We start from the raw sequence: 27610 nt of genomic DNA, 5'->3' as shown, positions 1-27610 counted from the left end.
GGGATACTGCTTGCTTGTTGGCTTGCAATTATCTGGCCCCGTCTGCCTGCCACAGGCTGACTTATAACTGCTGGAGCACAGCTGAGAGACATGCTGCTGATTGCACTGCAGTGCAGCAGCTGGAGTTTATTGCACACAGGGAGAGGAGAACAGGCAGATGGGCCAGAATCATAACAAAAAACTTAAAATTCACTCTTGAGATAAATTTACACAATGTATCAAATTCAGATTTTAGCTTTGCAAACCTGTTAAGCTTCCAGAAGGACAACCATCTCTGCAGCAATCTACCCATCAGACCTGTAAAGCAGGTTTGCTTTTCATAAAAGCCTCTCTGGAGTTTGTTAAAAAGCATCTGAAGGAATCTCAGAAAATGAACTAATTTCTCTGGTCTGATGGGAAAATAATTAAGGATCTTTGTTGTGAATCCCAAATGTTGTGTTTGGAGAGAACCAGGCCCTGTTTAATACCAGCCCAACAGTAAAGCATGGTGGTGGCAGCATTATGCTACATGCCTACCATCCAACAGGTGGAGCTTGAGACGAACTGCTAGGAGAATAAGCCAAACTGCCTTAAGAGAAGCGTGCTAAACTCCATATTTCAAAAGACTTCAGGCTGGATCCGTGGTATCCTGGAATAATGTGGTATTGTTTGGACAGTTTTGAGGACAGAGATTAATTTAGAGCCATTTGGAATAAGGCTGGATAATCAAATTTCGTAAAGGTGTAAAACGCTATGAATACTTTCTGGATGAACTGTTAGCTAAAGATGTTTTGAATTTTGAAATTTCTAAGTTATATGTTCACTATAAGAAGGTTCAGTAGTTCTATCTGTCCCATTTAATGCAGTACAGATTGGCAAACATAAAGCATCTCTACAGTATCTTTAATATTGTATGGAAGGCAGCCATGCTGGTCAGAGTGACAGACCTCACAGTCTCATTGTCTGACTAATAGGACATCTCTGTTCATTACTATCACTTAAACCCGGGAGTTTTTAAGTTCTAGTTCAAAATGAAGCACATATTTAAAATGCATATTATAATTAATTATGAAGTGTCATTAAAAGTGCCTCTGCATTTATCTATATTTATTATTGCATATATTGTTAGAATGGCCTAGCCAAAGTTCAAATCTAAAACAGTCTTTGAAAACACCCCCAAATCAACAAATGTGTTTACTATTTAGCTCAAGACCTTGAAGACATTTTAAAATATTAGATTTTATTTAGAGGTATTAGTATCAAAGAGACTGAAATAAAATATGCTTGTTAAAATTTTTGATTTTTATTCAAAAAATTAAAATTTTTAGATGATCAATTCTTTCCACAAAGACCATCTTTGTGGTGGTCTAAAAATAAATTAAGTTTGCAGCACAATATCTAGCCCATTTATCCTTTTGGTGAAATCACTGCGCACTGTACTCTTATCATAAACAGTCTGAAAGTACCCAACTGTTTACTGATTATATAGGTACGCAGACTAACGCTTTATTTTGGTGAAAAAGTTGGAGAAACCTAAAATGTTTCATAAAGTAAGGAAGCTTTAAGGTGGTCATTAAGCAAAATGGTACATGCCGCCGAGAAGCAGCACTTTTAATCAAACCTTGCTTTTTAGATAGAAATAAGATTTTTTTTTTCATTCTTCCACTAGCTGGATTATATCACTATGTGGGATCAATATTTGATGTAACCCAAAAGAGAAATACATCCAGCTATAATATCTCAGGTTTTCCTAATATTGTGCAGCTCTAATAATAATCTGACGAAATGCAACAAAGTTCAAGAAGCATAAAAAGAAGAGTATTACATTTATTTAAAAACAGGAACTTAATCAGACTCAAACTAGTATAAGGAACAATAATTGAGCAAACAAGGGAGAACAGTTTGAACAACCAGCATTTTATTGCATGTTTAGAATGCTCACGTCAGTCATCGCCACTGACTACAACAGAGTGGTTGGCATCCAAAAGACGAGGAATGATGAGGTTACAGACTCATGGAGGTGATGAGTAATCATATTTCTCTATTTTAAAACAACATAGGGGTGGAAAAAAAAGCTAAAATCCAGAGAACATTTGAAAAGGAAACAAGAAAAGTGAAAAGCTCCTGGAGGATGAGAGCACCGTGATAGCCCCCCCACGCTCCTCTTTCTCTCTGCCTTTAAACAAAAGTGTGATCTGAGAGCAGAAGAACAGAGGGGGACGGAATGATGGCAGGCCGGATGGCAGTGATGGATGAAGCCATGGCATTTTCAGTGTTTGTGTCTACGAAATTAGGGGGATCTGCAGTTTACAGAGCATTATACTCCAACAGCATAAAGCCTGCGATCCACCTGCTGTGCTTGGTTTGACTCTGACAATGACCACTTTAGGGGAAAAAAAGAAATACGAAAAAGTGGAAACATCTTTGATGTAAGGGAGAAAAAGATTCGTAAAAGGGGGCGAAAAAAAAGAGCTTTTATCAATAGTCTTTACACCTTGGCACTGCATACTTTACTTCCTTTTTTCTAATAATTTCATATAAAATATCATTAGATTGATACACCCTTATATTATTACTGACCACGCCCCACCCCCCCACAATCTCTGACTCTGGGATTAGTCATGCAATGTACCTCCAACTGTGAGCAGGTGGTCTCTAACATCCAGCCACAGAAGGCAGTGGTTGGACCATCTAAAGGAAGTATCAAAAAACATCTTAACACAAACAGGGACAGAAATCTGTACAAAATGCTCAGGTCAGTGATAACAGAGTAAAGTCTGTTTCCTATAATACAGGTTAAAATCCAAAAAATCTGGGACAACTCCTCTGCCCTTACCCAAATGCTAGTTTTTTTCCCCCTTTCATTTTGTAAAGCAAGGATTATTAAGTAAAATACATTTGCAGCAATTTTCTTTTCAGATACATACAGTAGTTCTTTTTTTTTTTCCATACTTAATACAAAGCAGACGCCATGAAGCAAATGGTGTGATCTTCAGAGAGAGAAAAGAAAAAAAAAGGAAGCTGAAGCTCCCTTAAACCAACCCTTCGGCACATCAGAGGAAAAGCCTTCGACGGGACAAACAATGCCACACAGCTTGGTGATGCTTCACATTAAATGATATATATTTTTTTAAAACCAGAGAACCGTCATTGTGAAGAAGCTCAGATTTCTTTCCTTTTTAGTCATTTTTTCCCTACATTATCAGTCTACACATGCAAGCCGCACGGCTAAATGCGACCGAGTGAAATGTTTATTTTTCTCACTGAACCCAATCGTTCCCTATAGGTTTGCGTCCTAACCGTTTTCTCATGCTGTTATCTTTAGTAATGTCAAGCAACACATGCCGAGAGTGATCTAATCTAACAGTGCTTTTTTCCCCTACTTGTTACGAATACCAAACAAATCGGCCCGACGGCCGAGGCTTTGTGGATGAGCCGGGACCCGTTCTCACGATCCCAGCACGGCTGGAACTGACCCGTCCCACAGCTGCCTTGATATTAAATACATCTTCTGGAAAACCGCAGATGGGCTTTCTCCTTTTAGTCAATGAGCAGTGACCTTAAACAGGACACAAGTAAAAACTACCATGAAGTACCTGGTACCCAGCTTATTAGTTGACAGGAGTGTTTTTTTAATATAAAAAGCAATAAGTTGACAGAAACTAAACACAATCATAAAGTCTTGACCAAAAAATTAATTTTAAAGTGGTATACAATCATTTTAAAGGATACAAAAAGAGGAAGGAATAAAAGAAAAGAATCACTGTGTGGTCCAGTTGAGACATGAATTCGTTCACATTGTTTTCCATTGACCAGTATGCTTTATGTCATTAGCTTTTATTTTTCAGCACAGAAACCTGCTCCAGACCAAAAACCTCCTGCCTTTGTCTTGTTCCCACTCACTGGCCCCAAAGACTAAAGATTTCTCTGATTTTGGTCGTCATGTGGTCACCCTGTCAGCTCCTCCGGTTCAGTTTTGGTCACTGCAAAGCATCACCGCAGCTCTCCTGTTTAAATCAACCCCTTTGGTTTAAAATAATAAGAAAAAAAGAATAAAAACATCACTTTGAGAAGTGTTTTTTTTTCTGACTCCATCTGTCAGTGCTGCCGAGATGGTCGGATAGCAGAGCGAATGGAGAAGACATATTTGGCCGTTTTTGCTATTGCATTGAACAAGGCATGGGCCGGTGTGAGTCTCAATCTGGTAATTCTACGCTTTTCCTGGAATTTAGGCAAAAATATATTTTATAACTGATTAAAACTGAACTGCAAAAAAATGTTGACAGTAAAGCCAATTAGTCTTAGCGATAATGAGAAATGCATCATGGCTGTAGTTCAGCCAGCGTCAAAGCAGTCAGCAAAAAATGCTACTTGTGACTTTTGGTTGGACTTTTTTTTTTTTTATTATTAAAATTATTATGTAAATATAAGCTGGTTTTATGAACCTCGGCACACATTGTTCCCAGTTACCTGCCCATGCCTGCTTAGAACAAACAACATTGACTTTGTAGTTTATCTTTGGTTGTCAAGACAAGATAGTAAAACATATTGACAAAAAGAACAGAAAATAAACATAAAACTGAGAATAAATAAGATCTTTTAAAGTGGTTGATTGCAGTTTTGAAATGAATAGTCTCCTATTTCAAAATAGGAAAGCTGGAATTTCTCTTTGCTGCATCACAAGTCCACTCTCAATTTTGGGGGAGACACGGAACAGTCATCAGCGTACAGTTTGATATTTGCTGTCAAATTCTGGAATGTGAAACGTTGTCAGAGTCGTTCCCTTCGCGTTCCACCAGGGGTGCGTGTTATTAACGCTCAAAACTCGAAGCTAGTCATGCACGTGATATAAATAAAAACTACAGGGAACGGGGCTTTGTCTTCAAGCGCTGCATGAAATAACAGCACGGGGAAGCAGACGCGTTTGATTAACAACGACGGCTGTGTTCAGGAATCACAATTAGTTGGTCTAAATCATTATCTCGCCGATGCACACCTGACATTTTCATTTGGCTTTGGAAAATAAAAAATAGAACCAAGAGCTTGTAAGTGATCAGAAATTGTGTTGCGGTTCAGCACGCTCTGCCGTGAGGGGCTGTTTTAAAGAATAATTTCATAAGGATAAATCATAACCTGCATGATTTCTCTGTCATTCATTCGCATCTTAAATTAAACTTCATTGATGCGTGGAGAGAGCCTTCATTATGAGTAGTGCATTGCCAATGGACTTCACGAGCAGGAGGGAGAGAGGTGCAGAGCAGGGCGAGTTTTCTTCTTTCTTTTTGTTTGGAAAGAAAGTGAATAAATGACAGAAAAATACTACTTGGTATCTGACATTCTGCATCGCGTGTGTGGATTTTTAAAAGGACAGCATGAGAGGAAATCATAAACATTCATCATCAAGTGGTGACCGCACAGAATCTCCACAGCACGAGCATGAGGTCTGATCAGTTTCAAGAAATAATCACAAATAAAGATGCAACATGTAGAAACAGCACTGAATGAGGGATAGAACACGTCAACTTGATATTTTTGGACCTCTCCTCTTAGAAACAACAAAATAGACCCCCCAACCCTTGAAAAACCAAAACACAAAGTCCCTCCCACCTTTGATGGAACCAAACCAATAAGAAGTGTTGAAGGCAGTGACAATGAACTCATTCGCTCTCTCTCACAAATACACACACACATTGTGTAAATTAAATGTCTCGTCTTTATCTCTCTCTTCAGTTTATGGTCACATGTGTGTGTCTCAGAGGGAGGGTGGCAGGGTGGGGCATACAGAGCCACTCTCACTGTCTGCTGAGTGCAGTCCGTCATGGCTGTGCAGCCAGGGTCCATCGTTGCCTCCACCCCGGTACCAAACAGATCCCTCCAACACATGAGTACAAATGACGTTTGTTTTCACTTTTTAAGCGCTTACTGAAATCATCGGTAGAAAGCATCTGAAATCAAAAGAACCCCCTCATGGGGGGTGTTTCTGTGTTTTTTCTCTCCACTGTTCTTGCTATGTTTTGTAATGGCACTAAAACGTCAGCTGGGAGACATCAGGGTGGCTGAGACTGCAGTCCGGTGATTCCGTCTCCCACACCGCCTAAGCCTTACAACATGTCGTCATGGCCGACGTCGTCATCGTAATCTCTGTGGTGATCGAAATCCGGACTGTGATTGGCCGTCGTGACCAGGGAGAGGGGTCCGTCATGGTCTTCGGGGTCCAGTGGTTCCTCCTTAACGCTGATGTGATGCCTATGGGGGGTAAAGGTGGAATGAAACAGTCAGTTTTTTAAATCACAAAGCAGGAAACCTGAAACTTATATTGACAACAGACTTCAAACTATCAGGGAGAGAAAAAAGGGGAAGGTTTGGTCCTTTTCCTGTATCTAGTGCGATGGCAGGTGGTTTCGTTTGCTTTAACGAATGGGGGAAATATTTTGTTTTAAGTGTAAAGCTACATCTGAAAAACGTCATCTGTGCCATCAGTTCATCAGGATTATGATCCTACTTTTGAAATATTTTGTTCTTGTTGGGAGCGACAGAGCTGGGAGTCCACAGTAAAAGCTCTCTGAAGCTTGCCTGGCTGTTGGGGATATTATACAACTGTTTGCAGCTGTTGAAAGTGAATATAAAGCCTTTTTTAGGGTTAGTGTTAAAAAAAAATGCAAAGGCAGAATATAACGATCAAACATTTTTCTCTGGCAATTTTTTAAAAATGTATTTAATGTATGTGTTATGAACTGTTTCGCACGGTTCAATAATAAAATTACTTGGTAGTGTAATAATGTTTAGAGCAATCACATTTTTCCTTGTACATAAAAAAATAATAATAGCAGTGTGCTTGTGCTCTGAGAGGGCTGCAAGTACCCGCTTCAATCCCCACAGCCTCCACTCTGGGTTCCTGAGCAGGACGCCTAACCTCACACTGCTCCCCGGGCGCCGCACTATGGCCGCCCACTGCTCCCCAAGGGGATGGGTTAAATGCATAGAGTGAATTTCCCCATTGTGGGACAATAAAGGAATTTACATTACATATATCTATTCTTTTTTTTTATATTTTTATGCTGACAGAGTTGCAGGAGGAGAAACCACAGCTTGGATGTAATGTCAGTCCACTAAAGAGCTCCTAAATTAGTTCCTCTGATTGGCTGATGCTCTGCGTTGAGCTGTATAAGTTCACATTTTCCAACTCTGTTTTGTACACTCAGATTTGACATTGAAAGCGTGCCGCCCCTGATGCTTTAATCGTTTTGCAGGGCCTCTGAAAAACCCATGATGCTGTCCAACATGGACTCTACATGTAAACCAGAAGCCCTGATAATCAAAATATGTGTGGTATGAATACACTGTAGGTAATGCTTTAAATGAGGAGGACAAAGTTTACTGTAATGTATAAAATGATAAACAAATGATAATGATGCTTAAAGTTACTATTCAGGCAGTTAACGGTTAATAATTTGAGCTTAAATGTCTAGAATGTTATAACACTTCAGAGAAAGGAGGAAAAAATGGAGTCTGAGAAAGAATGCCCTTTTGAAAGCGGAAACACGTGGGAGTGTTGACACCAGGCACAAAGTGATACCTGTGCTGATTCTGTTTATAGTGGAGGAGGCAGGGGAACAAAAACAAATGACTGGCTTCTGAGGAAGAGGGGGGGGATTGCTGGAACTGATGATAATTTCAGCTTTCTTTTGAGGTAGTCCAATCCCGGCAAAGCTGCAGGCTTTTTACTTCTATGGCAAGCGACAACAGGGTATTCACTTAGAATTGATAAATGAGGAAGATTAACAACATGAGACGAGCCGAGGAGCGAATGGTCTCTGCTGTTGTCAGCCTCCTGGTGGCGGAGGATCAGCGACGCACTGTGTGTTCCCCTTCCTGCTCGTTAACATGCACAACCTGCGAGGCGGGTCTCCAGAGGATGACCCCGAGCCGGCTTCTATCATTAATCAACTTCAAGCAAACACAGCAACCAGACACCAGCATACATGCTTTAAACTCCAGAATTAATGCATATTTTCAACCAAGTGTCAATAAGGGGAGAAAAGCGCTGGCAGGAAAGGCGTGCACGCAGAGAGGCAGCGGCGCACTCGGCACAACACGGCGATAAGAAACAGAGCCCTTATGAGAATAATAACGCTGTCACTTGTAAACAAGGCAAAAACACAAACCGCCCCCCCTCCTCTTTGTAGCCGCTCACAGCCTGGGCAAAAGAGACACTAAAGAGATGAGATCTGCCAAATTTCTCATTACAGAAACAGAGCAGGAATAAAGCGCAGGGGAAGAGGAGGCCTGGCGGTGGCAGGGAGGAGAGAGAAAAAAAAAAACATTATGAGCAGCTGCAGGGGACTGGCTGCTCTAACCTGCGGTGCCAGGCTGCTGCAGAAGAGGCTGAGCGGTGTCAGGATGAGGCACCGGGCTCATTTACTACAACAACAAGGGACAACTGGCACATTGCTCTTCACAAAAGACCACATTTGATTCCTTTTTCACACCAGGATGCCTTGTGTGATTTGCAACTATTGTGATGGAGGCACTCTAATGCAAATTAGCTGCCATGTTTTGGTGTAAATTATGAAAAGGAGGGAAAGTAAAGTCAGCTTTTCTATCATTTTCACATCAAAGTAACTCCACAAGTGCCGTAGCCTCAGGTCTGACTGCATGGCTGCAGGGCAGACATGAAATTGTTATTATTATGCTATTGAACTGTGTGCTGAGTCTACACTTTGCTCATAATTAGCTTTCTCTAGATACTTGATTTTTGTCTCGTTGTTTAGGAGAAGCGCTTGGGTCTCTGCACCGTGAAACAAAAAAAAAGAAAGAAAAGCAGCGTCCTGTCAGACAGCCGCCCACAGGTACATGAGAAAAACACAAGGGCTGCTCACAGCAAAGTGAGTCAAAGAGTCAGAGAGAAACGGAGAGAAACTCAAGCATAAGTTGATTTCCTCAGCATATTGCATCTTGTTTATCACAAAAATGTATTTTCTTTCAACATGCCTTATGAAAGCATCTCTGCAACCTATCAAATAATTATCAAATTTTATATTTTCTCTGGCTTTATGTCATAAAACATTACAACCTAGTACACAAATGTTAGGAGAGATGAAACCTTTTTTGTATGGTGATAAAAATCTGCACATTTAATTGTTGCAGAAGGTGATTCTATAATCAGGTTGGCTTGAATGGTTTGTTTTTCCAATTGTCTTTGTATTAGAAAAAAAAAAAAAGATATTCTTTTTCTACTCTACTGCGTTTGGTGTTTGAGACAAAACATAAAAGGATTCAAATGGAAGATTTTCCAAGCACCTTGATTTCCAATCATACAGGGCAAAAAGTTGCATGTAAAGAAAAAAGCAAAACCAAAAAGTATCTTGAGCTTCTAGAGGTTATAATAGAGCAAGAGAAGCTGGCTGGATCAGCCTAAACATAGCAGCAGAGCAGCAGAGGGAGAAGCAGGCTGCCTCTAGGCCAGCACACCCATCCTGTCTCTGCCTTTCCTGTTCCACAGCCACGCTCAGAGCTATGTTCACAGTGATTAAGGATGGCACTTTCCCCTATTTGGCCAGGAGCTTATTACTACACCTTTCTCTCCCTCTCGCTTTTTTTGTTTTCAGGCAGAATTTTCCCCCTGAGCTCTCACATTTCAGGAGGCCATCCCTAGGTTTACCCGCGCTGCTCATCGGTGGTCTGCCCCCACATCTGGAAACGATGCAGCGTGTGCGGTATTATTTTAGGCTTCAAACAACTTAGCACACACTCCTATACAACAAGTGAACGGGGAGCTGCGGTTTCCAGGTTGACCACAACTTTCCTACAAGACAATCCTGGATACTGTCCTCCAGGCTAATTATGCTTTTGTGTTGTTTTTCTTTCAGAGGTGTTTCTGAATGTGTTGCGCCCCATCGGAGCTGGCCGCTCTGTCACTCTGCAGTCTGAGATTTTGTAAATATTTGAACAAACCGGGCTGCTGATTATGGCCGAGGCTCTGACAGTCAGCGGGAAGCATAAAGCAGAGTTCATAAACTTGCTGTTAAAATAACACGGGGGCTCCTGCCTTCTCTTCCTGGCTGCTCTGCTCATGGAAGCTTTGAAAAGGTGGAGTTTCCTTTTCTGCTGGGAGGCCTGCCACAGCGCTAGCCATGACCCCACAACCCACCCCAATATGATTCCTCCATATTTAATTTATTGCCCCCCTGACAATGTTTTCTGTCTGATCTATTGCCATGTATTAGATATACATAGAGTATTATGGGTGGACAAAATAAGTGTTCTGACAACACCTACTGGGACCTCCAAAAATATCCATACGCCTTGCACTTTTTCCCATTTCATTATGTTTCTTCATTTGTAGCATTAGGATTTTTAGTGTTTGAACAAAATAAATTGGTCTGAAACTGAATAATGATGTATGATTTTCAACATTTAGAGACAACACTCTGTAGAACAAGCTTCCGTTGCAGTCACAGCTGAGTTTTTTTTAATTTAATTGATCATATTGAGCCAATTGATGCTGGATGGTACTTTGGATGAAGAACATTCCCCCAGCACCATGCTGCCACAGTCCGTTCACAGTGAGGAGCAGCCTTTCACTGCAGTTTGGATGAAGGCCCGAAAGTTCATCTTTGATCCCATCTGACCAGAGCACATTGTTCCACATGCATGCTGTGTCACTATTTGGGTTCCTTTTATCAGAGCATGTGAGGTTAATGACTAAGAGTTGTCACTCTTCCAGCTGAGCTATTTATCACTGCAGCTCCTCCAGAGTTACCTGATCAATGCTCCCTCTACCATTCTAGGTCAGGGTCTGCAACATGTGGCTCTTTAGACACTCAACAATGGCTCTCAATCACTTTGGCTATATACTATATTTTCTCTAATAACTAATTATATTATTTCCCAAAATAAATTAACTCTAAATTTAACAAAAATATATATTAAAGTAGTAAAAAATTTTAACATTATTTTCCACAAATTTCAGCAAACCATTGTAACTCCATGTATTTACTTTTTGCAATTTTCTTTCCTTCATCTTAAAACCTAGAAATTTAAAATGGCAAATTTGGACAAATCTTCTGTGTTTGATATTTATAAAAAATAAGTAATCTTTTTGTTAAAAAAAAAAGAAAATGTAATGTTTGTGGCTCTAAAACAAAAAAAGCCGCAAGCATTTTTGGCTTTAGCGTGTCCGATGTCAAAAACGTTTTTTTGAATTATAAAGGTTGCAGAGCCCTGGTACAAGCAGCCTGACTGTACTTCAGTAAATCTATCTTTTTACATCTTTTAATGATGGGTTTAAAAGGAACTTTTGGTTGTAAATCTATAAAGCCTAAAGGCGCCTGAATAAATAGATACCTTCCACATGACATCCTTTTGAAATACGTTGAAAGTTTTGGTTGTGACATGAGTAAATGTGGACAACATCAAAGGATAAGAGGCTCTTTTTTAAGTCTTCAAATATGCAGCCAGGCTTTTCTTTTTTTTTCGGTTTGTTCTGCAGGTGGAAAGTGTGAGCGCCACTCACATAGCTGGCAGGGGCGAGCGTCCTGGGCTGCTGTCACTCCCGTTGCTGTTTCCATGGTCCATCGCTCCATTCATCTCCTCACGGATGGCGTTGGCCAGGGAGTTGAGTGTGGGACTTCCAATGGAAGCAGTAGTGTATAGAGGTATGTTGTTTTCTGCCATTGAAGCCTGAAAAGACAAACCAAAAGCATAAAATGTGAAAGGGAAGAGAGCTGTCAGCACTTCCCCAGCTGCCCATCACTCTTCTCATAGCAGAACATGGCCTTAAAAACAAAGACTGAGCAGAAAAGATGGACAAAGACTTCTTCCTCTCTGTCTTTTGAAGTTGAGAGTTAGGCAGCTAGAGATGAAGTCACTTATTATTTTTACCTGGAAGGCAGCTGAGAGAGTTGGACCATAGCCCAGGCTGGTCTGAATGTTCTTTACGAGGGCTGGACTTCTGCAAACAGAAAAATTAAGTTACAACCACAGACTCATGTCTCAGCTCACATAAAGGATCTGATTTCATAAAAAGAAATCAATGCACTTCAAACTAAACACATTTACTGGTGTGGTAATGTGGATATTAAGGCTATAGTTCTGAGATGTTCAATCACTCTGTGATACCACACAACTGTTTGCAACGCTTAGCTTTTCATGGGAAGGAAGAACAGGTTGATGGAGGCAGATCTTGTGAAAGCATGATTGATGGCGAGCTCAACACAAAAAGCATAATGGCAACATAAGGGAGGGGGGCATGCAGGTAGAGCTGAGAGGAGAAGAGGGTGGGGGCATTGGGGGTTTGCAGTGCAGGTTGAGGTGCTTACTGTACGATCAGCTCCTCAAAGTTCTCATCTGCGGCGCATTTCCGAGGGCGGCCTCTCTGAACGTGGCGGCCGTGCTTAAACTCCTCCTCATCAACAGTCCAATATGACCCAAACCCATCCTCTACTCGCACAAAGCACTTATGCAGGGAAAGGTTGGTGCGAACGGCACCCTGGGAAAGCAAGCCAGCATGGAGTGGGGGGGCAGCAGCCAGATGCAGTGATCAGTAGCACAGATGAGGGACAAACACAGATAGACAGACACAAGGAGGAGGGGAAAGGGTCACAATGAGCCATTTTGAGTTATGAGGCATCACCAAAAGGCTTCTGAGAGCATGAGAAGCAGGGTGAGGGTGGAAAGGAGGGGCGACACGCCAAAGCAAGCAGGAACTTTGGACACTGTGGCACACAGACAATGAAATGGAGCGGCAGTGGTTGGCAGCAGCTTCTTCCCATCAGTCAGGGCTTAAAGAGGCCAAACATACCCGCTGATCTTTTGAGGCCGTCTCTTTTGGAACTCTATTTCGTCCACTGTCCACACAGCCCCTTTTACGTTTTCTACTCGCACAAAACACTTGTGAAGACTAAGATTATGCCGGACTGCATTCTGCAGTTGATGTAAACAAAAAACAGGGAGAAAAAAAAAACATTGAGTACAATAAAACTTAGTTATAGACAAAGAGAAGACTGAGCAAACATAATTCAGAAAAATGATCATTGACAGAGGATGCTCTTATTGGCAGTGATGAATTCTGGAGGCTCAGTCTGACCAATATTTTCTGGATTAGTAAATACACCAAACAAAATCTCTGCCAGAGAAAAAAACTGTGAGCTACTTTAAGTAAGAGAGAGCAAGATTTGTAGCAGATAACATAAAGGCTAAAATATTTTTAGCTTTATGAGAGTTCGATGTCAATCCGTCAATTTACATGCTGCATTTAGAACTGCTAGCAGTCTTTTATGCTAACTTAAGAAATGTGTTCCTGCCCTTGAGGGTTAGTGTTCAGCATGGCTTAGAAGTTTCCTTTTTTGAGTACACCAGACTTTAATTAGTGGGTCATGAGAAGAATACCGCAGGACTTGGTGAACGACTGTGGGGAAAATTCAGTGATTTAAATCAGGCGCTGTAGCAGGGAGAAATGAAGGAGTGAAGATGCCAACCTCTGGTCTAATTTACATAAGGATACTGTTACTTTACTAACACTAATGAAATATAATGTCCATAAAAGGCTGTGAAACGTGTTTTGGATGCTGCTCTAATAGCCAATCCTAATATAGTTTCAAAAGAGAAATACAAAAATCCAAGAAACCTAAATTTGTACCCATTTAACAGCAAAAAAGAGGAACAACTTATTTCTGTTCTCTTAATCTTCTGTTTCTGGTTGCAATTTTAAACCGTAACCCAGACATGTCAAAATAAATGTTTTCACTGACCAGAACATTTCGGGTCATTTTGACTTCCTCACTAGGGTGCCAGGAAAAGCGATTACAATTTCAAGGTTTAAATCCCAAAAAGAAAAGGATGTAAAAAAAAAAATAATGAAAGCAGATGTTCATAAATCATCCTTTTGTTGTTGCAGGAGCAGGAATCCAGTGTTTATAACACCAGGTTGCCCCTATGGAAGAGCTGTCAGCAAGTGTGTGAGCTGATGGAGGACACGGGTGGAGCAGGGTGGTGATGCTGTGTATGTGTGTATGAGAGCGTATTTATGTTTGAGGCGTGGTCCGGGTTGTTGGCTCGGTGGGGGTGAGTGTTTCATCACTGCCGTTCTGCTTGGCTTGTGAGTTTTTGGGGCCAAGGAGGAGGACTAGCTGCTCAAAGTTGGGAAGCATTTGACCAATGCCACCCACCAACAACACACGATACAAGACCACTGATTTATTTTCCCCCATTTCCTAAATGCAGGTTTTGTTTGCATGTTTAAAGAAAACGGTTCTCCTGGACGGATAAGGTGGTGCGTTTCAACAATCTGGGTCAATGTGGGTTTATTCTTTCATTCTATAGTCTCTGCCTTTATTGGTAGATGTTCAAGAAAACCCACAAAAAAAAAACTAACAAATGCTTACCTTCCATGTTGCTGCGTTGCGCCTAAAATATGCAAACATTCGTGTGAACCAGTTGTAGATTTCATTTAGTGTTAGCTGCTTTTCTGGGGATTCGAGGATTGCCTGGAAGAGGAGCAGTGACAGGGAAACATTTACACTTTTGCCCACTTCGCAAAACCATTAATAATTTAGGAAGAGCCAAGCATGTCTGTGGGAGTTTCCCTCCTGAGAAAAAAACAGACAACACAAGGCATTTCCCTATTTCTGGAAGTGTGAAGAGCTTTTAAATTAAAATGGCAGATTTGAATACATTTTCCTTTTGTGGGTATAAATGAAGGGCGAGTGGAAAACATTTCTCAGGCAGATTACAGGGCAGCAATTATGGACGACTCAGATTAATTCCTGAGATCCTTGATTTCTGCTGTGGAGCGATAATTGAGCAGCCATTTTAAAACAGGTTCATCCCTACTGTTGTGTAAAATGAGCTTGCTAGCAATCACAGGGGCTAAATGCCTGATCAAACTAAGCTGTCAATGAGAGTGTTTAGGCCAGGGTCTGTTCTTGCATTTATTTGAACATTGATCAGAAGATCGTCTGTCTAAACCACACCAATGTATGAGAAGCAATGATGGGATTAGACTGAAATAATATTTCAATGACTTAATCCAAAAAAATATGAGGTGGTTTCCTTACCTGTCTTATTAACGAGGCATAGGTGAATGGTGGCCTAACGTCTGCATTCATGTAAAACTCTTTGTTCTGACTGATATCTGCAGACAGGAAACAAAATCAAACCAGGTAAAATAAACATCGAAACATTCACATTGTACAACAATATAGAACGTAACGCATTTTATCAGGAGTTCATGTTTTAAAGCTGCATGGTGAAGCAATTAATTATGAAGTGGAAGGGTAATAATATTTTTTTAAATCTTCAATCATATACAACCACCAGGGGCAGTTCATGTGTTAAGTATAGGCCTTTGATTAGGCCGTTCTAACAGCTGAGCCTGCTATGATCTAAACTATATCACTGTTTGTTATTCATCTTTATTTACCAGCCAACTCTGACAAGTGTCATGGCATGTCCAAGTGCTTTACAATGCGGCACTATAACTGCAATAACTTGTGAAGTTACTATTAAGGCATTATGCTGCCACCACCATGTGTTACAATAGGGGTGGTCCTTGTTTTCCAGCATGTAACATTTTGCTTGTCCAGGTTCAGTTTTTGTCTTTTTTTATGTCAAAATATCAAATTAGATGCCTCTGATTTGTATTCGCTCAGATTTAAATGCCAGTTTTATTTTTCTTTGTCACATAAAAAAAAAAGTAAAACATTAAAGTTGGAGGGTCGTAACATGACGAATATACAAGAAGTGAATAATCGTGGTTGTAAGGTCCAGCCTACCTGGAGAGATGGGCATGTTGTACTTTTCAGAGTAGCGCCGTCGCATCGGCCCTACGCTGTGGAGGCTGTTGGCTGTGATGACGGAGTGGGTCTGGGAGAGAGGTGTGAGGGGCGCCGTGGGGGTGGTGGGGGTCTGTGGGAGGCTCAGAGGAGGAGAAGCCTCGGGGGCCGACTTGGACAAGGTGACGTTGGAGACGAGGTTGAGCTAAGTAAGGGAACCATACAGAGCCAGTTAGTTTTTAGATTACAACCTCCTGCACCCCCCTTCAGTTTCTCAGGTTCATCTTTTGCTCCCCTCCTGCCACCTCAGCCACACACGGCTTAGGGCCCACTCCTGGGCACTGAGATGTGAAGGAGAGATGGGTGTCCGGTGCAGCGCTGAAAAATGACAGTGTTGATTCTCACCTACCGCTGAGCAGCCCTGCTAATAAGGAAGCCACAGGAAGAAGCCAATCTGGGCTAATTACAAGCTGGAATTGTATCGTGAGGACTCTAATTAGGAAGTGCTTACAGAGGTGATCTGATGATTAACTACCGGGCCTGAGTGACCTCCATCATTAGGTTCATGATGGCCATTGTTATGAAGAACCCACAGTGTCTTTGCAGGCAGCACTTTGAAGAGAGTCTTTGGTTTCAGCGCTGAGGTCTGTGAGCTGGGATGGGTTGGGTCAGCTGAGACGAAAGTGGGATTTAAGAAGTAATGGCTACAAGGTAAACTAATTATTGCAAGTGCTCCAAAGGTATAGCATGGTTCTCTTTCTTTTTTCTTCTGCTTTTCTCCAAGAGCCGCAGCAGCTCCGAGCCGAGAGCCAAGCCTCTGTACTGGAGCAGCAGTCAAGTGGAAAATTCTTGCCTGACCCCATGCTCCAGCTAATAATTGGCAGGAAAACTAATGACACATATACATATTCCCACAAAATTGTTCTAATTGCTAATTTGCAGAAGGAGGCCAGCTTCCAAATGAAACATGACTTAAGATTGTGAGAAGGAAAAGAAGAAAATACAGAAAGTGAAATAAAGAGATTGAATAAAGGGACCTGACATAACTATAAAGGATAAGATGTTAGAGTTTCACTCATTATAGGTCTGCAGTGATGACAGTTTCTAATTCCTTACAGAAAGGCTTAAAGATACATCACAAGACGAGTCGATACATGATAGCAGTGTTAATATATTTTATTTTAGCAATATTTTGGGGGAAATTTTGGAATTCTTTTTGTTTACACAAAAAATATTATTTTAAAATCAGATTTTTTTGTAATCTATGAGCAATGAATCCTTATTAAAGTGGCTGTGCCTCATTAAATAGAAGGTAGAAAGCCATTGAAAATACTCACGTTGGCAATTTCACAATAAAATAAAACTGTTAGGTGTAAAATAAACAAAGAGTTAACAGAAGACTTTGTAAATAACATTTAAAAAATAAGTAGCACCAATCTGCTGCAAAGTAGAGGTCAACTTTATGGTGACTGGTTAGCTAGTGAGCTAGTTGAGTGTTTCCGTATTCTCCCAAAACGCTGTTTCAAACAGGTGAGCGCTTCTTTAAAGCTGTAAATCTTCCTCTTTCTTTGTCAAGGACCAATAATGACCACTAATACTGACTTTACCTGTCATATGCTGACAGCAACTACACTCCATTTTAAAGAAAAATATTCTTCTTAACCCTGCCAGGTTTTTGTTACTCTGAATCAGCACAGCTGAATATAATGTGTTATTAACACACTCAAAGTAACAATGGCTATATTTTTTTTTGTATTTTGCAATAATGATTTTAGTGATGACAAAAAGTACAAAAAAATCAGAGCCAAAAAATATAAATACGGTTCCACCAAATAAGATTTATACATAATAACATCTGGCTACAATATCTTTATTAAGGAGTACAACTGTGATGCAAAACAACTTAATATTTGGAAATGTGAGTGCAGCAAATGGCATAGATACAAACATCCCAGAATTAAAAATAACAGTGTAATCTCTGTAATTAAAGTATTTGTTTTGATTTTATTTCAGTTTTTATCAGATATAAAAATAGCAACCAACTCTCTCTGAAATTAGTGGTTTTTAAATCTGCTGTTATAACAGACTTGTCCAAAGCCTCACAATGTCTGTTTATGTTTTGCAGACTAAATGCTATCTTTTTTCCCTTTCTGTATTTTTTTGGCAGAGTCTGCCAAAATGATTTGGGTTTCGGCAGAGCTGCACACAGGCACACAAACGGTAGTGGGAGATGTGTTATTCTGAAAACATGAAGAAAATAAATTACTCTTGGGTTTGCGTGTTTCTGACACAATACTATCAATAGAAGGAGGCTGTCGTGTTGACTTCTCTTCCTGTGGATTAGCGGGCTTTGTTTCATGTTTCATCCATATTCCCTGGCCATAAACACAGAGAGGCTCCAACAATAGGCCAGACAGGCTGGTAATAGCCTTGCCTTTGTTTGCTTCACCATTTGGGCTCACTCCAGTTCCCGGACAAAATGAGACTTCACACTGAAATTAATTAAATGGTAATTGGTGATCTAATTATACTGGCTTTGACTCGGCAAGCTGCTAAAGAAAATAAACAAAAAGTCCCTCCTTAATTATGTATGGCGTAAAAGGTCAGATTTCTGACAAGAATGCTTAGTGACACTGTGCGGAGCCATCCCCCCATACACAGAGAAAAATACAAATACACACACAGAAACATGCATCGCTAATGTGGCACATTTTGTGTTCATCTTCTTCCTGCCCCCACCATGCCCAGAGTCAGGAAAAGAAAATGTGATGACTCCTGTTCGTTTGTGAGCACAGATTCTGACTAGGAGAGAAAGCATATTTTCAGTTCTTGAAAAGAGTCGATGTTAGATATTAGGCTACAGCAACAAGACGAGATTTTACCCATGTTTAAGAATCCAGGTTTGACCTGTACATATATTGAGGGTTTTTTGTACTTCCAATATTGTGATGCACTTTTACTTTAACAGAATAAAGCTTCAAATTAAATAGATTTTTAAACAATGCCTGTTTCTATTTAAAGATCCTGAGCAAAAATGTATGTATATGGATAGTACAATTTATTTTACATTGGATTAAATTAGATAAAAAACACATTAATAACTTTCTCAAGTGAGACAATCATTGAAAAGAGTCTGCCTCACTGTGGTCTTACCTTCAAGCACAGAAAGCCAGTAGACACATGCAGTGTCATTACCTGCTTTATGTTATTATTTATTATACCACAGTGGAGAAATCTCTGCTGGCATTAAATTTAAAATGCAGACAGAGCTGATGTATAGAAACGTTTCTAAATATCTGTAGTTTTACTTTAGGTTATTTTTTATTATATTTTAGATGATTAAATCAAGTAAGACCTCAAAAAAGAGCAAAAAAAACTAGTTAGCTGAAAAACAACTTCCCTTTCTATTTCAAATTAAGAGCATAAAGTTTAAGCAAACACCTTAACAGAATATATTGGTGTTACCCAAACAGATAATTGAAAAGCACGTTATGACTGAAAAGCACTTTATGAGACACATCTTAGTTTTACATGACATTTTGTGCTGTTCTAATATCTGAAAATATCTGGTTACAAACCTAATTCTACTAAAAAATGTAAATCATCAGGTTCAAGGGAGCTGCTTTGCTGTGATGCTCCTCAAACAGCATTCCTCCATTGGTGTGTATCGCCAAAGGAAAACTGCAGCTGCATTTACAGGAAGGACTCATCTGTACTGTTCAAAGCGGATCTATTTCAGGTCATCTCTGGAGATAATTTTACTCTACCTCCTATCTGCAGGTAGCTGTGATGCAATCTCCTTCAAGCCTCACTGGGACCATGGTCTCTGACCTGTGTAAGTCCTCCACTCACCCAGCCAAACTCAGACATTTTCATCACAGCAGCTCGCAGCAGGCAGAACTGCCTCAGAGAATGTGAGTCTATTTATTTGAATAATAATAATAAAAAAAAAAATCCCAGCTCGCCCCCTTGAGAGTGTTAACACTGAGCTCTGACACAGCCATTCTACCGGGGCCCAGGGGAGGGAGGAGAGGCAGCGAACTCGAGATGCTATCTGTCGCCCCAACCACTTTTCATATACAAATGTCCCTGTGTCAGAGCCCTCGTTCTGAACCCTAATCTACACAATCGCACAGGCACGGCTTTAAGAGACAGCTTATTGTCATTCAACATCTCCAGGCGCTTACTGTGGACTGACTACCTGCGCTGATGTTGTGTGTGTAGAGCGCGCACACGCAGCCTCCGGATGTCAATAGCCTCCTCACTGTAAATAAATGATCCAAACAGCGCAGGGACAGGACTCCTGCATGTTTATCGTCCATTTATGTGCATGTGTGAGTATGATTTTACATTCATGCCCTGCAGTAAAATTATATCTGCTCATTTGGCTGTCTGAATGAACTGTCATATGGACTGAAATATGAGGGTGAGGCCCCATCTTTAATATGACAAAATAAAGCCAACACTTAAACGCCAGATGCAAAGCCTTAAGCCCTATAGCATAAGGATTTAGCAGTGAGCTTAATGTTATACTGTACTCAGAGAGGAATAGGTATGTTTGAAAAATGTTGAGAAAAATAAATTAAAATCAGTTTCTCCCCTTCACAAAAAAAATCTGGTTTCTTTTCTCATTTTCATGTTTACTCTGCAGAACTGGAATGAAACTTCTAATATTAAAGATGAAACCAAAACAAAATCTTTTTTTTTTCTAAGCATAGATTACTAAACATTAGGGTCTAGTAAAGTCATAAAGTAAGTTCTAGAAACTTTTTTAACTACAGAGAGACCTAAATTATCACAGGAGCCCTGCCCTTAATAAATATATCAATAAATAATACCAGAATTTCTATAGAATTACTCCTTCATGTATTTGAAAGTGATTTTTAATTTGCATTTTAAACATTTTCAACTTTTTCATGGTGAATAATTTATTAGCATTACCATTTTTTTAAACTATAGGTATATTTATTTCTCAAAACATAACGCATCTTAATTCTTCTATATACATTTTTGGCGTTTCATAGATTTTTTTGCTTGGAGAGGAAATGACTCTCTGCTGCAGAGTCGGGGGGCCGTTTCATAGCGCGCATCCAGTTCATCACCGGCACCAAATTGAATCTCAGATGTCAGCAGATGTGCTCCAAACTATATTTACTGCTTCCCTCAAGAGAACAGCTGTTTTTATTTAGCAGATAAATAAGAAGATGGAGGAAGGGATTAATGAATACATGTGTGCCAATTAAGACAAACAAAAGGAATGGGGGAGGGGAGAGGGAGATGCATGACAGGGTTGCTGCTCACCGGCTGCGGGGTGGCTTTGGGCTCTGTGGACTTGACATGAAGATGCGTCATCATAGCTTGCAGTCGCTCTTTGTCTTTCGCTAGCTATAATAAGAAAAGAGAAAGCACAATGAACAGACGCAGGCATAAACCTTCAGATACAATTTTAAAACGGAAAGGTTTTTGATGATGAGCAAATGAAAGACGGGGTTTTATGGGTGAGAGAACTGTAATTACTTGTATTATAAATGCTTATTCCTGTAGCCTAAGTCTCCATTACTAAAATCAAATGTCTCATTCGCAACTATAAACCCAATTCCTTTCTACCTGTCTGAAAATCAGCGCTGTTTAAGCTGCCAGTTCAACTTATGGTGACAGGCTGCATGCAGAGGATGCCTGCATCTGCTGAAGCCTCACCGATCCTTTTTGGATGACGAACCAGCAGAGCAGAAATAACAAGACGCTGCCACGATTTAACGTACGAGCAACTGAAATCTCATTGTTTTAAGGTTAACTTCCTCCTAAACCAGAACTGTTCTCAGCTATTAACTGATGCTAATATCATTCAATTTGGGGCAATTATGTGGCCAGTGACTGAACCACAAATGAACAAAGCCTCAACGTCTGGAACAAATCATCGCTCTTGAACTGCTGCAGAAGCTAAAAGTTGGACTGATGTTTTTAATTGATCCGTTTATTTTAGAGAGGGACTCATAATTTTACTTTAAAGAAAATAATGTTAATTGTTTCAAATTTTATACAATAAAAACTTTGTAAATTGTATATTTTACCTAAATTTGAGCTCAGAAATTTATAGTCTAAATCATGACTGAAACTGTGGTTGCAAATCCCATTTGAACCATATGTTATTGTTTGGGGCTCAAGAATAAAATGCTAAATCTGGTTTCTTAATATGGATTTTATTACATCTCAAATTGTAAGAACGTAGGAAAAGGGGGAACTGTCACACGACTGAACAATTCTCAGTTTGTAGCTAACTTTAGGTAGTTTAGCATTAGTGCTAGTCATTAGTCAGCATGTCATATTTACTGTTGGCGTCATCTGTATCATAGGTCCATTTATGCATGCACAGAAAACTAAATTTGGGTTGTTATTGGTTGAAAATTTAAAAAAAGGCCTAAAATTACTTATTTAAGACTGATAATAAAAATGTTTACTAAACTGCATTCTGTAAAGGGGTGATAATGACTTTGCTGAAAGAATCCAGTCGTTGAAAGGTGATCTCTGCCCCACTTCCAAAAGCACATTTTTATGCATTGGATTTGTAAATAATTTTTGTTGTTTTGGTTTTATGTTTGCATTTAATTTTACCTGTATATAGTACAGTAGAAAAATGACAACCAAAATATAGTAAACAACACGGTGGAACCACATTTCGCCGGACTGCTCTAAATCTGTCTAATAATGAAAGAATGTAAACACATTAATTCTCTCATTAAAATATTTATTAATAGTTGTTATACAATTTAGCTTAGCATGCTTTAATAATCTAAGGATCAAAATAAGTACTTTGTTATTGCAATTACATTATTTAAGGGCGGTATGGAGAAATATTTGATTGCACATGAGCTGATGGCACAGATCATGCTACCAGTGCAAATCGGATAGCGGACAGCATGCTAGCCAGTTTAGCCAGTTTGATACAAACGAGCTTGCTAGCCTTTAGGAAGTCGGTGTAAATAATCTGCACATTTAGATTTTTTTTTTTTTTATTTACAAATATTATTTCAGCAATATCTTATGCATTAAAATAATCATTTTGTGTTTTATTTTAATATAAGTTGAGTAGAATGATTCAAATAAGAAAAAACAACCTAAAGTGAGAAAGAATTTAGCTCATTAGGTTTAGTTTCACTGATCTGTTAAACTAATATCATTTCTGTTCAGAAATACTGATGAAAATCTAACTGAATAAATGTTTGCAGACTTTCACATCATGTGTCTTGTTTCTTTCAGGCAGTATATTTTATCTGTTTTTTTATTAGAAAAGCAGAGCTATTTTTTTAATCCACATCTTTATTATTTTTCTGGGGAAACCGTATCTTAGACGATAATAAAGTAAATCTGAGGGCCAGAATAACCTTCCTGTTCCTCTAAGTCACTAACCACTGACTGCCTGTCCACTCTTTGCTGTCTAGTCATTTCATAAGTGTTTTATTGTTGGTGCCAAACAGTTAAAGTCATAAATAACTTTAAAACCCAGTAAAATTCAAAATGCAATTATCTTCTCCACTCAGCCTCAGGCTATTCATATATCTTTTCCTGGCTGTCATGCATACATAACACATTTTTAATGACTGGTTACTAGCAAATGCGCAAAATTATTTAATTCTGCTGACGAGCCCCGCCCCCATCGAGTGACCCCACGGCTGGTGTCAGACAGACTGATGGAGGGTGTTGGAGGAAGTTTCAGCAGGAGACAGCACGTAAATATTTGGACCAAAACAAGCAGCGGGACAATACCTGCAGCTCCAGCTGCTGGACGACCTGCATTTGCACCCGACACTGGGCCGTGCTCCTGTCGTCCAGGGCGTGCTCATTGTTGAGATGCCTGAAAAACACAAAGAGAGAAGACATGAACATTCTTTTAATCTTTTCATATTTTTTTATTTTTAAACTATGAAATCAATTTTTTCTACTGGTATTTGGGGAGGAATGAGAGGAGGTTCAGCTGAGAAGAATAGAAAAACATTTCTAATTACAGGTATTCAATTTTATAAATATAAAATCAAAATTCTGAATCAGAACAGTATTTCAATAATTTAAAAACTGTTTAAAAATACAAAACATTTTATACAAAGTATTTACTTTGCTCATCTGGATTAGAGCAGCAAAGCCCAGTTACCTTTGAATATGGCCATAATATTTCTTATGCCTAGAAATGAAGGGAGCAATGATTAGGGCGATGACACAGTGGCCTTCTCACCCAAATAATGTGGAGCTCATCACAAAAAAAAATAAATAAATAAATAAAAGAAAATAAATAAATAAAACTATACAAAATTAGAAGGAATGATAATTAGGGGTTCATTGCTGAAAGGCAATGTTGGTTTGAATCATTTCTGATTTACCATTTTTATAATGATGGCAAAAATATCTTTTTGAAAGCGATGTCATTTTAACTTTTTTTTTAAAACTGATGTCCCTTTTATAATATTTTTGTCACTTTTAGATGCAATTCTATCGGAATTAAACTTCTGCACAATAAAAGCTAATTAATAACTGCATATGACTAATGCTATTATTTTGGTGTCTGTTAAAACTATTTGCTAGTTTTCTTTTCAAACAGCAACCTTTTTAAATGTGGAAAAGAACAGGTTCCGTTAGCGTCTGGTCAGTGGATCAGTGAGGTAAGTGAGTGTGGAGCCACTTTAATAACATTTATGTAAATAGCAGAGCATATTATAGTGATTGCACAATGTCTGCAGAACAAAGAAGGAATACTTTTTTTAATGTTAAAGAATGACAGTCAATATTTCATGCCGGTCATGCTTGTTCTCCCAGCTTACTGATAAGAGGAATGATTGAAGAATTTCAGGTTGGATTCTTTTGCTAAATTATGCACCAATGCCCTGACACCATTTCTTCCTGCTGCAGCTCTGTCTCGCCATGTTGACTTTGCCCTCTCTTTGCTGTTTGCATTGTTAATTTTATCATCAGAATTAAGGGAATTCAAATACAGCCGGACCAATGGTAGAGGACAACAGGACGAGGAGATGGGGATCTGTCACAGGCTTGAATTATGGATATAATTACGTGCGATTATTTTATTCAGGAAAGATGTTCTCTTTTCGTGCACGTTTATTACTAATCTAAAGTAGTTCGCTGGGTAGCAGACGCTCTTTTTTTTTTTTTTTTTTTTGGGGGGGGGGGGGGGGTGATTTATATAAAATGGTGGAGATAAGGTTTATGAGTGAAGGAAATATGATTGGAGGAATTTTATCAGCTGCCGCATGAATTACTGTTTGAAAATGCTTATGCAGGGGCATTTCATTAATCATTTAATCATAATCCGAGCAGGATGTTTGAACTGATTTCACAAATACCCTTTCATTTCACTACTTCATTATGCTCACTAATGGATCCAATATATTATATATATCATAAATTATATCACATCTGCGGTGACCATGTAGGTCACTGTCACCAGGCACGTCTGTGTGTGTGCATACAGGCGAGAGAAAGGTGGTCGCAGTTTTAAAAATATATCTACACTTTTCCTGCCATTTGCTGTAAATCAAAACTAGCCAAAGACAACCTGGGAATGCACAGAGGTGACACTTATGACACTTCTATAAATTCACCATTTCCTTATGTTCACACACATTTGTCCATTAAACGGCACATTTTGAAAATGGAATCTGTAAACAGTTTGAAATATGAAGGTTTCTGTCCATCTTGTGTTGCGTCAAAACTCGAGGTAACGGGTTTAAAATGTTCCTGGGAATGTGGTCAGGTCTTCTCATTGTGTTTCCGATGATACCCTGCGTAAAATTGACTAAGGTACACAGTTGTCACTTGAAGTTAATTATCGGGGTGAAAATAAAGAGGCATATTTCTTACTCTTAAAAAGCACGGCTGAGAACCCTCTTTGTCAAAATCAATTCCAGCTTTTCTCTGGGCTTTCCATTTGTTCGAATCATATAAGAGCCCATTTAATTAAGTGGGTCGAAAAATGAAACCGGTAAACATTTCAGGACATCTAACTAAATTTCAAAGGGGAAAATAATAGGTAAAGACGTTTCAACTTCAATTTAACTGGCCCCCAGACTGAATCATCAATGAAGGGGGCGGCCGACGTGAGCAGCGTAGGAATCTCTGGGCTCGTACGAGACATGTGCCTCCGCTTCTTTTCATCCTTTGTTACATTCCACTTTATTTCTTCTAATGACATGGAGAGTCACAGTGCATAATTAATAGGAAATGAAATATTCAAATGGCCCTAATGCAGCCTTGAGAGGAGCGCCTGGACACAGGAGCGGGTGGGGGGATCGGGGTTGACGTTGAGGGAGGCTATGAACGTTGGCATGTGTCACTTTCTGGACTTCAAATGGAGCCACTTTTAAAAGCTCTCTGGCAGGATGAGAGCCTAATGCAGATTGCCACAATAAAACAAGTTAAACAGATATTCAGCCAGCCGCCTTTCCACAATTCACTCGGTTTTGCCCGACTTTTTCCTTCCTCCTCCACCCTCTCACCGTTTCTAATTATATGAGCTGAAGCGTCAGTTTGAAGCTCTCTCTGAGGAAGGTTTTATTTTCCTCACTGCTGGCTGGAACTTAAATTAAATGCACACCACTATGAAGAGGTGTTTATATTTTAAACGCATAGGAGTTTTGTTTCAGAGTGTAAATTTTTTTATTTCCGTGCTTTTTTCTACCGACTGTTATGAGGCCGAGAAGCTGGAAGCTGTTGGGACCATGAGGGTATTTGTGGTTTACAGCACTAGAGGGCACTGCGGTGTTTCTATGACCTCTGACTGGACATTACAGAGAAGGGTCCTGACCCTCATCAAAAAGCACCAGGCTCTGCTGTGAACTCCATCCCACCCCCCCTCTGTGGGCTGAACCCAAAAACAAGAACAGGGATTTGGAACTTTGTATTTATCAAGATAGTTGGCGTAGGTATGTCATGTTTTCCTTTAAAGATAAAATAAATATACACGCAGTTTAAAACAACATTTGGTTCCAGTGTTGGCTGTTGCTGTTGGCGTGCCTGGGCTGAAATCTGTTCAACGTTAGAGTCCTCCTCACCTTTCTGTCTCCTCAGTACGTCGTGTTCCGCTGACTCCACACTCAGAGACGCGCGCGGCGCTCTCTCTTTGGGCTTTGCTTCCAGCCTCAGGAGGCATTTGAAGCAGCATTAGAAAGTCTGATGTGCTCTTTGTTTTTGTTTTGGAATCCTTTTCGGAGTCCTGCAGTATCGGTTGCTGGGTTTCATGTGGAAGTGCTTAAGGTTTTGAGCGTTAACACCTTGGTGAGCTGCTCGTACTCTGGCCCGCTCTGAAACAAAGGCGGCTTTGTGGAGACTCTCCCTGAATGTTTTCTTAACATGTTCCAAGCAGTTTGAGCAGGCAACTAAAGTAAACAAGATGTTGCCATGATAAAAACACTTGTAAAAACAGAGCTGAGTGCACTTAGAGACTTTTTCAGGCAGAGCTCTGCTGGGCACACTGACTTTAATTCTCCTCAGTTCTATAAACAAAGGGTGAGGCAACGTCAGAATACAATAAATACTGATAGATTTAAGCAGGCACTCCCTAATCTGAAGTATGCCTGTCTTTGTGGGAAAATGTGAGTCTGCAACGCATGCTTTAATAACTCTATCACAGGATGTTTATTAAAATAAAGTAAGAATACATACCAGGCTGTTTTCTCTGAGACGGGAACTGGGCTACCATACAGTCTGACGTGATAAGGAGGTTCAAAGGGGATTTATGTAAACAACACAAAGAAGATTCAAGATGTTGAGAAAGTGAGTCCTAACTTTCAGCCTGGCTTCGAGTCGCTCCACCAGAACACCTTCACTTATGTGTTTGCTTAGAGGCTGTTTTTGGA

The 27610-nt window shown here is 39.8% G+C and overlaps 1 protein-coding gene across 13 annotated transcripts in view; it reads right to left on the bottom strand.

The window, feature by feature from the left end:
* Nucleotides 1-1856: 1856 nt before the first annotated feature.
* Nucleotides 1857-27610, bottom strand: part of foxp1 (forkhead box P1) — a 220000-nt gene continuing 194246 nt past the window's right edge. For 11 of the 13 annotated variants that reach the window (XM_015370976.1, XM_015370972.1, XM_015370968.1 and 8 more), the window contains 9 exons: nucleotides 23517-23604; nucleotides 21054-21137; nucleotides 15753-15957; nucleotides 15036-15112; nucleotides 14364-14465; nucleotides 12300-12469; nucleotides 11863-11932; nucleotides 11495-11661; nucleotides 1857-6225 (listed from right to left, as the gene is read on the bottom strand). In XM_015370976.1, the coding sequence (XP_015226462.1) occupies nucleotides 6081-6225; nucleotides 11495-11661; nucleotides 11863-11932; nucleotides 12300-12469; nucleotides 14364-14465; nucleotides 15036-15112; nucleotides 15753-15957; nucleotides 21054-21137; nucleotides 23517-23604 (1108 nt within the window). In that variant the 3' untranslated portion in view covers nucleotides 1857-6080. Of the gene's footprint in view, nucleotides 6226-11494; nucleotides 11662-11862; nucleotides 11933-12299; nucleotides 12470-12781; nucleotides 12904-14363; nucleotides 14466-15035; nucleotides 15113-15752; nucleotides 15958-21053; nucleotides 21138-23516; nucleotides 23605-27610 lie in introns of all 13 variants that reach the window. The other 2 variants (XM_015370980.1, XM_015370977.1) reach the window with 1 other exon arrangement.

The sequence above is a fragment of the Cyprinodon variegatus genome, unplaced genomic scaffold, assembly GCF_000732505.1.
Source record: "Cyprinodon variegatus isolate N-32 unplaced genomic scaffold, C_variegatus-1.0 Scaffold51, whole genome shotgun sequence".
Taxonomy (NCBI): domain Eukaryota; kingdom Metazoa; phylum Chordata; class Actinopteri; order Cyprinodontiformes; family Cyprinodontidae; genus Cyprinodon; species Cyprinodon variegatus.
This window is presented reverse-complemented; position numbering and strand designations above follow the sequence as displayed.